At 50.9% G+C, this 14,378-nt stretch overlaps 1 protein-coding gene across 4 annotated transcripts in view; it reads left to right on the top strand.

Annotated features, from left to right (window-relative positions):
* The window catches only part of LOC137439777 (SAM and SH3 domain-containing protein 1), a 570,774-nt gene that overhangs the window by 285,302 nt on the left and 271,094 nt on the right, over positions 1-14,378 (top strand). For 3 of the 4 annotated variants that reach the window (XM_078768572.1, XM_078768570.1, XM_078768571.1), the window contains exon 2: positions 11,870-11,995. In XM_078768572.1, coding sequence (XP_078624698.1) covers positions 11,870-11,995 — 126 coding nt within the window. Of the gene's footprint in view, positions 1-10,730; positions 11,391-11,869; positions 11,996-14,378 lie in introns of those variants that run through there. The other variant, XM_078768573.1, reaches the window with a different exon arrangement.

The following is a 14,378-nucleotide window of genomic DNA, read 5'->3' as shown; positions in this document are numbered from 1 at the left end:
CGTACTATATATACACAAAGAATTAAGTTAAGCACCCCCCCCGTTTTTTTACAACCTCGCACATTACATGTTTGTTGTCGTCACAACAGTGTAATATACCCATGATATTGCTATATTTTCTGGAGAAGTGATATTATGGTCACATAAAAACATAACAATCATGCCGTTTTCAATATTTTATTCTGAATAATTTAAGGTGAAATTTTTTGGGAATTTTAGGCATATTTTCACCTCAATTTAAGTATGGAGCTATAGGTCCATCACGGACAGTGTGGATGACGTTTATGTTTTCTAACGTACAGTCATTGTTCTGAGAAGACCTCTAGCGATCTTTGCGTCAATAACGTGTGTAGGACCCACGTGATCGGATCACTACTCAACCCAACTCAACCCTACGAGTGCACTCATCTGCATTTCATCAATGGATAATTGCTAATGTCATACCAATCATTATTTGATCTCACATACCTTAGAATATATGCCAATGTATACATATTACACAAAGAATATATATTAGGAGGTGCTTACCTTAATTCGTTGTGTAGGGGTGCTTAACTTAATTATTTGTGTATATAAGCTAGGACGTGCCCGTACGTGGGTGCCCGTTCCTTGCCAAAAAAAAAAAAAAAAAAAAATTTGTGTAGGGGTGTGTGTGTGTAAACATCCTAGGGCGTGCCCGTACGTGGGTGCAAAAAAAACATGCGTGCAAACAACAACAACAAAAAAAAACTTTGAAACCACGTGGCAGTAACGACCACAGAACCCCCCCCCCCCCCCTCTATTTACATGAATGGTTTGGTCCATTCGCAACGACCACAGAACCCCCCCCCCTCTATTTACATGCAATGGTTTGGTCCATTCGCAACGCCAAAGCGAACGGCGAACGGCTAAATCGCCATAGCTCGGTAAGTACTTGTCCGATTAATTTCAAACCTTGAAAAGGCACATCCTCGGGTCCCCAGCAATATACCTGGCAAGTTTCAAGTATATCGGACCGGTAGTTGTCGAGAAACAGCGGTCACAGACAAACATACACACATACACACATACACACATACACACATACAAACACACATACACACAGAGATTAATGGAATTATAGATAGATAAATTATATCCCCCCCCTCTATTTACATGAAATGGTTTGGTCCATTCGCAAAGCCAAAGCGAACGGCTTGCGAGTACGGTGACAATCCCCCCCCTCTATTTACATGAAATGGTTTGGTCCATTCGCAAAGCCAAAGCGAACGGCTTGCGAGTACGGTGACAATCCACCCCCTCTATTTACATGAAATGGTTTGGTTCATTCGCAAAGCCAAAGCGAACGGCTTGCGGAGTTTGGTAAATAAATCGCCATAGCTCGGTAACTACTTGTCCGATTAATATGAAACCTTGAAAAGGCACATCCTCGGGTCCCCAGCAATATACCTGGCAAGTTTCAAGTATATCGGACCCGTGGTTGTCGAGAAACAGCGGTCACAGACAAACGACACACACACATACACACACACACATACACACACACATACACACAGAGATTACTGGAATTATAGATAGACTCGGACGTGCCCGTACGTGGGTGCCCGTTCCTTGCCAAAAAAAAAAAAAAAAATGTCTTCGCCCATGGGCCCATGGGCGTGCCCGTAAGTGCGTGATGTGACCGTACAATGAATGTATCGTCCCGACGCCGCAGCTCGGATGGCGCTGCAGTTAATCGGGCCTGTATCGGCAGAGTTATTATAAACGTGTACTACAATCGATCATACCTTACAGCGTTTGCTCGCCACGTTCAGCATCAGTACGTCGTCACTATGACTATCCGTAAGTCCGGAAGTGACGTCCTCATTTGACTGTCCGGAAGGTCGCATATCGCAGTTACGATGAATCGCAAATTAGTTTTAATTAGTTTAAAAACATAGTTTAACGCCAACATAGCGCCAACATAGTTTGCCAACGTGAAATAAATGAATACGCTCTCAAATGTGCCGTCCGAGGCAGAGTCTGTTCGCCACGTTCGGCACACGTGATAGCTCGCTGCTCTCTGATTGGTTGAATCGTTTTTTGGACATAGCTCGGTAACTACTTGTCCGATTAATATGAAACCTTGAAAAGGCACATCCTCAGGTCCCCAGCAATATACCTGGCAAGTTTCAAGTATATCGGACCCGTGGTTGTCGAGAAACAGCGGTCACAGACACACAGACACACAGAGATTACTGGAATTATAGATAGATAGATAGATAGATAGATAGATATATATACTGTATTTAAATATATACTGTATATATATATATATATATATATATATATATATATATATATATATATATATATATATATATATATATATATATATATATATATATATATATATATTGTCACCTCACCAGGTATAACCACGCATTATGCAATTACTAACCTGCCTTTGTGATTGGTATTGTTGCTTCCATTACATAATTTCCCATTCGTAAACATGTTTGTTTTGCTCCAGATCAGCTGTTTGAATTGTGCGAATCATTAACGAGCATTGAAGGAACTGCGCTCCAACGCGAGTCGAAAGAATTGACGCGACCAAAGACGGAATTCGTCTGAGTTGCTTTATTGAAACAAAACAGCTCAGGTATTCTGACAAGCCCGTTTATCGGGCAGCAATATATATACACATTTATGTCGGGAAGTTTGCCCGGCAAGCTATACCGGGCATGCCCGTGTGTCAAGGGCGAGCCTTGGAAAGGCGAGTCTGGACCTGCCCGGGCGTGTTTGGCTGCGGCCTGGCAAGTCGAGGCTGGGCGTGCCCGGGCGCTCTGGGAGAGCCCTGGAAAGGCGATAGCGGGCATGCCCGGACGCTCTGGGCGAGCCCTGGAAAGGCGATAGCGGGCATGCCCGGACGCTCTGGGCAAGCCCTGAAAAGGCGATAGCGGGCATGCCCGGACGCTCTGGGCGAGCCCTGAAAAGGCGATAGCGGGCATGCCCGGACGCTCTGGGCGAGCCCGGGAAAGACGAGACCGGGCGTGCCCGGGAGGTTCGGGCGTGCCCGGGAACAGTGAGTCCGGGCATGCCCGGGAGAGGCGCGTCTGGCCGTGTTCTGGCCGGTGCAAGGCGATTGTGTGCATCCAGCGGTAACCGCTACACACGCCCCTCCAGAATCGACCTGCACCGGCAGGGTCAATTTAAGGGGGGTCCGGATGACCCGGCCGAAGCGACCCCTGGAGGGTCGTGGGGAGGGGTCCGACGTGGTGGTGGGTGGTCGAGCAGGGGGAACTGTGGACGGGGGGCGGCCACGCCGCGGAGGAAGGGCCAACCGTGGTGGTCGGTCGACGTCCATGTGCGCCGGTTTGAGGCGGTCCACAGAAATCCGGTCCGGCCGGCCGCCGAAGTCGACGATGAAAGACTTGTCGCCCCGTCGCAGGACCCGGAAGGGCCCGTCGTACGGCGGCCGGAGTGGCCCCCGGTGCGCGTCATGACGCACAAAGACGTACTCCGCTGTGCGAAGCGCCGGGGGGGACGTAGGACTGGGGGCCACCGTGGCGGGACGTCGGCACGGGGGCAAATCGTCGGGCGGCCTCCTGGAGGTCCGAGCGCTGGCGAGCGGCGGACCAGGGACTGGTAGCGTCGGGCACGAATTCGCCCGGGACGCGGAGCGGCTGGCCGTAGACGAGCTCGGCGGCGGACGCCTGGAGGTCTTCCTTGGGGGCCGTGCGAAGGCCCAAAAGGACCCACGGCAGCCGGTCGGCCCAACCGTCGTCCTGAAGGCCGGCCATGATTGCGGCCTTCATGGAGCGGTGAAACCGCTCGCACAACCCGTTGGCTTGGGGGTGGTAGGCCGTGGTGCGGTGCAGCGTGACCCCCAACGAACGGGCGACCGCGCCCCAAAGCTCAGACGTGAACTGTGGGCCGCGGTCGGACGAGATGTCCGCTGGTGCGCCGAAGCGCGCGACCCAGGTGGCGATGAACGCTTGCGCCACGTCGGCGGTGGTGGTGGAGGCGAGGGGCACGGCCTCCGGCCACCTGGTGGTCCTGTCCACCATGGTGAGCAGGTGGGTGAACCCCCGCGAGGGGGGCAGGGGACCCACCAGGTCCACGTGGACGTGGTCGAAACGCCGTTCAGGCACGGCGAAAGGTGCCAGCGGGGCCTGGGTGTGGCGGTGGACCTTGACCCGCTGGCAGGCCGTGCAGGCGTTGGCCCAGTCGCGGATGTTTCGTCGAAGGCCTTGCCAGACGAAACGCGCCGACACCAGCTTCTGAGAAGCTTTCCGGCCCGGGTGAGAAAGGCCGTGGATGGAGGCGAAGATGCGGCGCTGCCAGGAAACGGGCACGATGGGGCGAGGCTGGCCCTGGGAGACGTCGCAGAGCAGGACGGTGCCCGCGAAGGGAATGTCGGCCAGGCGGAGGCCCGTGTCCGCCGCACGGAGTGCCTGCACCGAGGCGTCGGTGGTCTGGTCGGCCGCCATGAGCGCGAAGTCCACGCCGAGGTGGACCGCGTTCGCGCTGGCCCGAGAAAGACAGTCGGCCACGGCGTTGTCTTTGCCGGCGACGTGCCGGATGTCCGTGGTGAACTCCGACATGGCGGAGAGGTGGCGCTGCTGGCGGGCCGACTACGGCTCCGTGACCTTAGCCATTGCGTAGACCAACGGCTTGTGGTCGACGAAAGCCGTGAACGGGCGGCCCTCCAGGAGGTGTCGGAAATGGCGAACGGCCAGGAATAGCCCGAGCAGCACGCGGTCGAACGTGGTGTAGTTTAACTCGTTCGGCCGGAGTTGCCGGCTGAAAAAAGCGAGTGGCTGCCAAACCCCGTCCACCCATTGCTCATGGATGGCGCCCACCGCGTAGTTGGAGGCGTCCGTAGTGAGGGCAATGGGCGCGTTGAGCACCGGATGAGCCAGCAGCGTTGCGTCGGCGAGGGCCCGTTTGGCGCTGGCGAAGGCCGCGTCCATGGCCGCGGACCAAACAATGTCATGTTTGGCCGGCTTGCCCCGGAGGGCCTCGTAAAGGGGCCGCATGAGCTGAGCAGCGCGGGGCACGAATCGGTGATAAAAATTCACCATGCCGAGGAACTCTTGGAGGGCCCTGATGGAACGGGGACGTGGGAACGTGGTGATGGCCTCGACCTTGGTCGGCAGCGGCACGGCCCCGGTCTTGGTGATGCGGTGGCCCAAAAAGTCAACGGTCGTCGCGCCGAAGTGGCATTTGACCGGGTTGACAATTAAGCCGTGCTCGCTGAGGTGACCGAACAGTGTTCGGAGGTGGAGGAGGTGTTCGGCGCGGGACGTGCTGGCGACGAGGATATCGTCCAGATAGACGAAAAGAAATGGCAGGTCGCGCAGCACGCCGTCCATCAAGCGCTGGAACGCCTGGGCTGCGTTCTTGAGGCCAAACGGCATCCGCAAAAATTCGAACAGGCCGAACGGCGTGATGACGGCCGTCTTCGGGACGTCGGCCGCCCGGACAGGTACCTGGTGGTAGCCCCGTATCAGGTCAATTTTCGAAAAGATGACCCGTCCCGCCAAACGGGCGGAAAAGTCCTGAATATGCGGGATCGGGTACCTGTCGGGGGTGGTAGCGTCGTTGAGACGGCGGTAGTCGCCACACGGGCGCCATCCACCCCCCGGCTTTGGCACGATGTGCAGTGGCGAGGCCCACGCGCTATCGGAGCGCCGCACGATGCCGAGGTGCTCCAACGCGTCGAACTCGGCCTTCGCCACGGCGAGCTTGGCCGGGTCAAGGCGGCGGGACCTGGCGTAGACCGGCGGGCCCGTAGTGGGTATGTGGTGCTCGATCCCGTGCCGCACCGCGACGGCCGAAAACGTCGGCCGCGTGAGGGCCGGGAATTCCGCGAGCAGGCGAGCGAACTCGTTCGCTGCCGGGAGGGCGCACGCCAGTTCGGTCGGCGCGGAGCTGCTCATCGTGCACGCCAGGGAGCTGAAGGTCTCGGCGTTGACAAGGCGACGACGTTTGACGTCGACCAGCAGCCCGTGCGCGCAGAGGAAGTCGGCGCCCAGCAAAGCCATGGGGATGCAGGTGGTCACAAAAGTCCATTGAAAACGCTGGCTGCCGAAGCAGAGGGTGACGACGCGTGGGCCGAAAGTGCGTATGGCCGAGCCATTAGCAGCGACCAAAGAGGGGCCGCAAACGGCGTCCCGCCTGTCCTGCTCGGAGGCGGGTATGACGCTCAGTTGGGCGCCGGTGTCACACAGGAAATGCCGCCCAGACGCTTTGTCCCGAATAAACAGCAAGTTGCCCGAGTGGCCGGCGCTCATGGCTGGGAATGAACGCCGGCCCGGCCATTTCCCGACCTGCCGAAAGTGCACGGGGGCCGGCACGTCCGAGCCTTGTGTCCGAACCTGGCGTGGTAATAACACCACGCCCGGTCAGGTGGAGGCCCCGGCCGTCGTGTCGGAAGCGGGCGGTGCGGCGTGGCGGCCGCCAGTTGCACCGGCAGTTCGGCCTCCAACCGCGCAGGGCGCTCGGGCGTCGTGGGCGTCGCCTCGGACGGCGGCGGGCTCCAGGTAACCGCGCCGATGTGCTGGCCCGCCGAGGAGATCTTATCGGCTTCCCTGGCGAGGGCGCGGGAATCCGTGATCAACGTGCCAGCCAGGGCGAGGCGTACCGGGTGAGGCAGCTGGCGAAGGAACAGCTCGCGGAACAGAAAATCCGGAGAGTGCTCACCGAGCAACGAGAGCATATAGTCCATGCGCTCTGACGGGCGCGTGTCGCCGAGCTCGGGCAGAGCGAGCAGGCGCCGTGCGCGTGCTGCCGGTGAGAGGGCGAAAGCGTCGAGGAGGAGTGTCTTCAGCGCGTCGTATTTGTCAGCAGCCGGCGGGTGCTCGAGGAGGCTCAAGGCGCGGGCCGCGGTGGCGGAACCGAGCGCCGCCACAACATGGTGGAAGCGGGTGTCGTCCGCGGTGATGCCTCGCAGGGAGAACTGAGAGTCCGCCTGAGCGAACCAAACAGCCGCGTGAGCCTCCCAGAAGGTAGGCAGTTTAAGCGTCACTGCCGTATCCATGTCGGTAGGTCACCAATGAAGGAACTGCGCTCCAACGCGAGTCGAAAGAATTGACGCGACCAAAGACGGAATTCGTCTGAGTTGCTTTATTGAAACAAAACAGCTCAGGTATTCTGACAAGCCCGTTTATCGGGCAGCAATATATATACACATTTATGTCGGGAAGTTTGCCCGGCAAAAGCTATACCGGGCATGCTTGGACGCTCTGGGCGAGCCCTGAAAAGGCGATAGCGGGCATGCCCGGACGCTCTGGGCGAGCCCTGGAAAGGCGAGAGCGGGCATGCCCGGGAAAGACGAGACCGGGCGTGCCCGGGAGGTTCGGGCGTGCCCGGGAACAGTGAGTCCGGGCGTGCCCGGGAGGTTCGGGCGTGCCCGGGAACAGTGAGTCCGGGCATGCCCGGGAGAGGCGCGTCTGGCCGTGTTCTGGCCGGTGCAAGGCGATTGTGTGCATCCAGCGGTAACCGCTACAGCATTATGTTATCTGTATGATTTCCATCAGGTGGGTTGATTCGGCTTGTCATCTTTCCGAGGTCGGCAAATTGAGTTCCAGCTTACTTCGCTTCGCTAATTGTACTCCTCAGCCAATGAAACTGCCTCGGCAGCTCTATCTGTATGTGCCTCTCGGCGTGAAAGTAATGGGTAATGCCACCATGAACTTGATGTTGTCTGTGCGGTATTTAAGAAGTTTATGATCTCAGTTGTTAACTGCAGTTTGCACAGACATCCATCATGCTTTGTTGGTTGAAGCAGCACTGGTCTTACATCTCACATACAGCTTACCCTGGACTTGAGCCAAAACTTTATCTCATTGATAGAGTTCTCATTCAAATTACCAATTCAGAAGTTGCAACACCAGGAGTAACTTTTCCCATCGAACCGGTTTACATTAGTTCTGAAAATTGAGGTGTGATGGTTACCTGGAAAGGAACCTTTGCCAAGAGCGGTAAACCAGAAAAACTTGATATTACTGCATGGATGAGAATCTTGTTAATTCAATACTTAGTGTATATATACACCTGGAATTACAGTACAGTATACCAGTCATCTTCACTTCTTGAAGACGACCATCAATGTCTAAAAACGGTTGAACAATACCCAAGACCGAATAGGACCGAAACCCAAACAAGACCCAAGACCCAACAAGGCCCAAGACCGATCGAGACCCAAGACCGAATGAGACCCAAGACCGAACGAGACCCAAGACCAAACGAGACCCAAGACCGAACAAGACCCAAAACCGAACAAGCATTCTGAGTATTGCGCTGCAAAATACATGTCCTCTACCAAAGTTCAAAGTGCCATAACTTTGTCAAAAATGATCGAATATGCAAATTTATGCACGGTTGATGCTGGTTTTCAAACTTGATCTGAGGTATGCTGAGACACGTGTGTCACGCCTCGCCTCGTTGATAAGCCCGCAAGATCGCTCCTTGGAGCAGCCTGCACGTATTCAACTATGTGTGAATTATATAATTACCAACTCACGGTCTGAGGTAACTCGGCTAAAAATTATCCAATTTGCACCAAATAAAGTTTATGAATGGTTGCACAGACCCCTACCTCTCACTAAAAGTGGAAAAAGAATGTAAATCGGAGTTAACATAAGCCCGCAAGGTCGCTCTGTGGAGCAGCCTGCACGTATTGCACTGTGTGAATTATATAATTACCAATTAACGGTTTGAAGTAACTCGGCTAAAGATTATCCGATTTGCACCAAATAAAGTTCATGAATGGTTGCACAGACCCCTACTTATCACTAAAAGTGGAAACAGAATGTACATTGGAGTTAAAATAAGCCTGCAAGATCGCTCTGTGGAGCAGCCGCAACGTATTCAACGATGTGTGAATTATTTAATGACCAAATTACGGTCTGAGGTAACTCGGCTAAAAATTATCCAATTTGCACCAAATAAAGTTCATGAATGGTTGTACAGACCCCTACTTCTCACTACAAGTGGAAACAGAATGTAAATCGGAGTTAAAACAAGGAATATTAACAGCTTTGACTTACCGCACTCCAAATTATAGTCCGGAAAACTGTTGGGGAAATTACCAAAGTTCAAAGTGCCATAACTTTGTCAAAAATGATCGAAACGTCGTGAAGTTCAAACTTGATCTGTAACTTATCATGAGGAAACCATGTACCAAGTTTGATTAGCATTAAGAGTTTAGAAAAAAAAGTCCGGAAAGCTGTTCTTTGCGTGACGGACTGACAGACGGACAGACGGACAGACTGACAGACTGACAGACGGAGGGATGGATTGCAAACCTATAGTCCCCTCTGGTGTACACCGGTAGGGGACTAACAAGACCCAAAACATAACAAGACCCAAACCTGAACAACACCCAAAACCAAGCAAGACCCAAAACCGAGCAAGACCCAAGACCGAATAAGACCCAAGACCGAACAAGACCCAAAACCGAACAAGACCCAAGACTGAACGAGACCAAGACACCAACTAAAAAAAGTTGTCTTTTCATGTGAATCTTTCTGGAATCTGAAATTTGAATCATCCTTCCACACAAGGGGTCAATCACAAAGTATGTTCTATTCATGATCAACAACTGTCATGCACATTGATGTTGCACTGTTAAAGCAAAAGGTTACCATTCAGACCACCTATTGGCATATCTCCATGAATGTGTTGTCTGTGTAGTATCATCATGGTCATTGCACAGTTCCTCGGGTTTTCCATGTAGATCTCCCACAACAGCTCAGTCGAGGCACCCAAGCATTCCCTTACTTGCTATCCAGATCCATATCACTTTGACCCTTGGTGGTTCGGATAATGGCAGCACAGAGGGTCACTATTTCACGTCACTATTTTTCATCATATGGCTACTGTCAATGGAACACATCATTCGGGATCTAGAACACGTGTTATTGCATGTTGTATATTGATTGTGATCTATGTTATTGGATGGGCTCATCTTTGAGCTGTCTTGCTTGGGTTTGATTTCCGATAAGGCTATAAACTGTAAATCAATGAGTATGCTACACCTCACACTGGGTCCTATTCACCAGCATTTCCTGATGTAGGTTAAATTAAATATTTCAATGTCTTTCGCAGGAGTAGGCCATTGTGCAATGGCACCATGACAAAATTCTAAATTTCTTCCCTACAGGGGAAGTGCATCAGCAGCACAGCCGCACCCTTGACAAACAATGCGGTACCAAACAGCAACTGGAGGTGCTGCTTACAAAAATGAACGAATGATGGAATCATTACAGGATAAGCGAAACGATGTCACAAGGCAAGGCAGAGGGGTATGGAGAACCCTTTTAGCCACCAGTGTGCTCCAAAAGGATTGTTTCGACCAGACAAGAGACACACTCAGAGAAAGTGAGGACAGCTTACAATGCCTGAGCATCTCAAAAATTCTCGCAGTACAAAAGTCTCTGTAAGCGCAAGTACAGTACACCAGGTACAAAGTTTTTAGAACCTGATTAGTGTCGATTAATCACAATTCGTTATGGGCCAAAACAATCATTGAGAGATAAAGGAGATAAAGGAGAGAGGCAAAAAAATAGGCAGATAGTGAAAAAAAACTTGATATGGTTGGAGGGGAAACAGAAAATGGAAGAAAGCTTAACCTGCTGTTTGGTACTTTTGGCACAGCGCAGTTAAAATTCTCTTCCGCCCCCACCTTGTTGCTGTTCCCTCGTCCCCTCCCTGAAATCCTCAGCTCCTCCTCTCGGTTTTCCCCCTTCGAGGAGACTTTTTGTTTTGCGTGAGGCCAGCAGAGTGCGGTTCAAGAGAAGGTGCTTGTGGACAGTGACATAAGAGAGAGAGAGAGGGAATTCAGTTGGTTCGGAATATATGGAGGGAGCCTGAGAGGGTCGGTTCGGAATGGGATTTGCAAGTGGGACTGCCGGAGGTAACTCGGAAGGAGCCGGGCAGGCACGTGCGTCAATGTGCCACCTGTGCACTTTGGCATTGAGTGCATCTCTTTCTCCCGAGCTCTCAGGTTCCTGCTCGCTAACTCCGTCGCTTTCTCTTGATGTCTTTCTGGTCGTCTCCCTACCTCTTTCATATGTTTGTCGGTCAGTGTTTGACCATCTTTATATTCATTGATACATAATCATTATTTTATTATTTTTCTTACTCATCCTCATACTTCCTTCTTTCGGTCTATTTTCACTTCCTTGGCAATGTAATATGGAATCGTGAGTGAAAGGACTTCATGAATGAACAAGTTTCTTCAAAGAGAGCAGAAATACTCCCAGGCAGGCAGCGAGTGAGACAGAGAGACAGACAGACAGAGACAGCGACAGCTCATCTAGGCCTACCTGTTAACTAGTTTGTAGCTTTACCTGGACACAATGGCTGGATCAGATCTCAATCTTGATGGTGAGGATTTCATGAATGAGATGCTTCAGATGCTGGTGAGTTTAAAAAAGAACTGAAATATTGAGAGCACGACAGAGTGAAGGAATGAAAGTCATATACAAAATACAGATGCTTGCGTGTGTCTGCCTATAAATGGAATCTTTTTTAACCAAATAATTTGTTTATTTTTCCTGGACTATTTCATCAGGATGGCTTCAACCTTTTCCTTTTTGCTTAAGTTGATGTCATTATTGCTCAGTTACTGTAAAATAATCTTTTTTGCAGTAATTTCCCTGTAAAGGGAAAACCAGCAACTGGAGAAGGAACTGATGAATTTGTCTGTAAAACAGGAAGTGCTTTGTGTGAATTTTTCTTTATTTGAATATCTTTGCACTGGCACAGTGAAACTAATGTCAGTTTCATTTCATTTTGACTTCACACCGTTTGGGAGGATCATTGCGGGGCGATGGGTTGAAATGATCATGCACCCCCGGATCTCTTCCTTCATCGTCATGGCTTTCTTCCCATGTGCCAGGATGGATCTCTGGGTACGATAGACGACCTGGCGCAACAGTACGCGGAGTACTTCGGTACGCACACGCACGACGTCACCACGCGGATGGAAGAGTTGCAGCATCGCCAGATGGCTCAGAACTCTGCTGTGAGTATGATTTGTAGTCTCTCTCTCTCTCCGTGCATCTGTTCCTTATGCACAGCCACATCTTTAAAGGTACACACTCCATACTCGCGGTACTGATACAAATTTGTGCGGAGAGTAACATGGGCTGTGTGGCCACGGCCTCGGTGGCCGTTTTGAGGCCGCAAATTGGGGCCAAAGTGACCAATATAGCAATGTTTAGACGACCAATTGGTCTCAAGTTGAAAAGGCCTGATTTTATGAGTGCAACGCAATTAACCTTTTTAAAAGTCCATGAAATAATTTTAATTGATATATTCACAAAGTTTTACCATACTTCCTTCTTTCGCCTCCAAGCTGTCTACACATGCTCGCCTGTCTACACACTCTACACACACATGCTGGCCTCCAAGCTGTCTACCCTGGGTTTGATTCCCGGCCCAGCTATAAACTGTGTGTCTGGTGTTTCACAGGTCGGGTGATTCACCAATGTGTGCGTCATCCCTCGGAATGTTTAACTAGGGGTCCCTTCTGCCAGCATTTGTTGGTGGACGTTAAAGATCCCATGGTGTCCTTCGCAGAGTAGGCGAGTATCGCCGGCACAATCCTCAAATTCCAAATTCCTGCCTAAACTAATGGAACATCAGATCTGGCCAGGCCGGTTCGTGTAGACTCGGGCCAAGATCCCCCCAGCCGACCCCACAAGAAAGCCACAATGGCCTTTGACAATCACCACGCCTTTTTAAACTGTGTTAAACACCCAGTATCCTGATCGTGATGGATGTTGCGGTCAGCTGTACCAATATTACTTCTTTCTTTTTTTCCCCTTTTCTACCGCCGTGGCACGCAGCAGGTGAAATTGTGCACTTTTTGGAGTCCAGTGAAGGCTGGCTGAGCCAATTGGCACCGACTTTGGTATTTCTGGTGCCAAATGGCTGCAGTTCAGGCCTGTTAAATATGTCAGAAATGTTTTTGTTTCTTTTTCCTTGTGTCAGAGCACCCAATTTTGTCTCAAGTTGTTCTTCCATAGCTCCAGCATTCTCAAACGATCCTTCCATTTTCCATTCCTGGCCAAAAACACAGATCTTGCTGCAGCTGCCTGTATGCATCTAGCTGCTTAAACCCAGGAATTTTATCCCTCGGTGGGATTATAAGCAACAAACAATGGGATTGTGGGATGAGTTCCAGCTTCATGGGAACCTCCAGACTGTGTTGCAAAACACCGCAGCACCCCCATACACAACAGAAAAGAGAGAACAAGAGCAGCGCGAAAAGACATCCAATCAAACACACAGACGGGTGGAATCATCATGCCAAGAATTCTGGTTCCCTGATTAATAAGCGAACTTTGTTTTCCTCATATCAGCCCACACACTTCCGAATTCAGGAATCGCCACCCGGCGCTACGCTCAATCCCCGACAACCAGCAGCCCTTGAACAATGTGAGATGAAACATCTGAGGCGGCGGAGTGTTGTGAATATTCAAATGAAGAATTTTCGTATTCCCAGTCAGATGCGGCATTAACCGTCACCAGGAATGCAAACGTTTTCTGTCCTTTCCGAGCTGTGTGTCCAATATCGCAGTTGTTTAGAAAGTGCGTGCCTGCATTCTCAAAATGAAAAATTCTTTAAAGATTCTCCTCCTTCTATTGTTTGTGTGTCATGGATACATTTCACAAAGGACCACCTTCCTTTCAAACAGTATACCCTACAATTATTGGGGAAGCCTCTTCGTGGTGGTTTTACCCCCCAATACAAGTCGGGGGCCAAATCTTCCCCCATTCGTCCCTGCTGTGCTGTGTGCTTGTTCAAGAGAATTTTCCGTGGCCATACAACAACAACAAGATGGTATTCTTAGAATACTTATCCTGCGCAGTCAACTTGGTGCGAGTCAACTCTTGTTTTTGAACATTTTAATTTTCTTTGATCCAATATTGCTGCCAGACCACGTCAGCGATGACATCATAAGTTTATATTCTCTAATATAATTGTTACATATATCACGCTCAATAAATTTAAAACTGATCAGACTAAGCATTGTCCATGTCAAATTATGACGTCATAATTATGACACCAAAGACGTCATCGTTAACAACACTTATTCCTCATGTGGAGTTCTTTACAATGAGCCATGTTTCAATTTTTCCATTGAGTGGTTTGGGAGATATGGGGGTGTAAGGCTTTTCCAATCTGGCGTCTGTACCACGTGACCTATGATGTCATTGTTATGAATAACAAAAATTCTACACACGGAGGCGCTCCTGTGGTAAAATTTGGTGTCAATCGGACCAACGGTTGCCGAGAAAATGAATTTTAAAAATGCAGGCACGCAATACGCACATGAATGCTTAACCTTGCTTTTCGCTTCGCGAGCGCAGGTTAATAACTGTATACCCTTCACCAACCT

Source organism: Myxine glutinosa, chromosome 14 (genome assembly GCF_964187855.1).
Source record: "Myxine glutinosa chromosome 14, kmMyxGlut1.1, whole genome shotgun sequence".
In the NCBI taxonomy this organism is placed as follows: domain Eukaryota; kingdom Metazoa; phylum Chordata; class Myxini; order Myxiniformes; family Myxinidae; genus Myxine; species Myxine glutinosa.
This window is presented reverse-complemented; position numbering and strand designations above follow the sequence as displayed.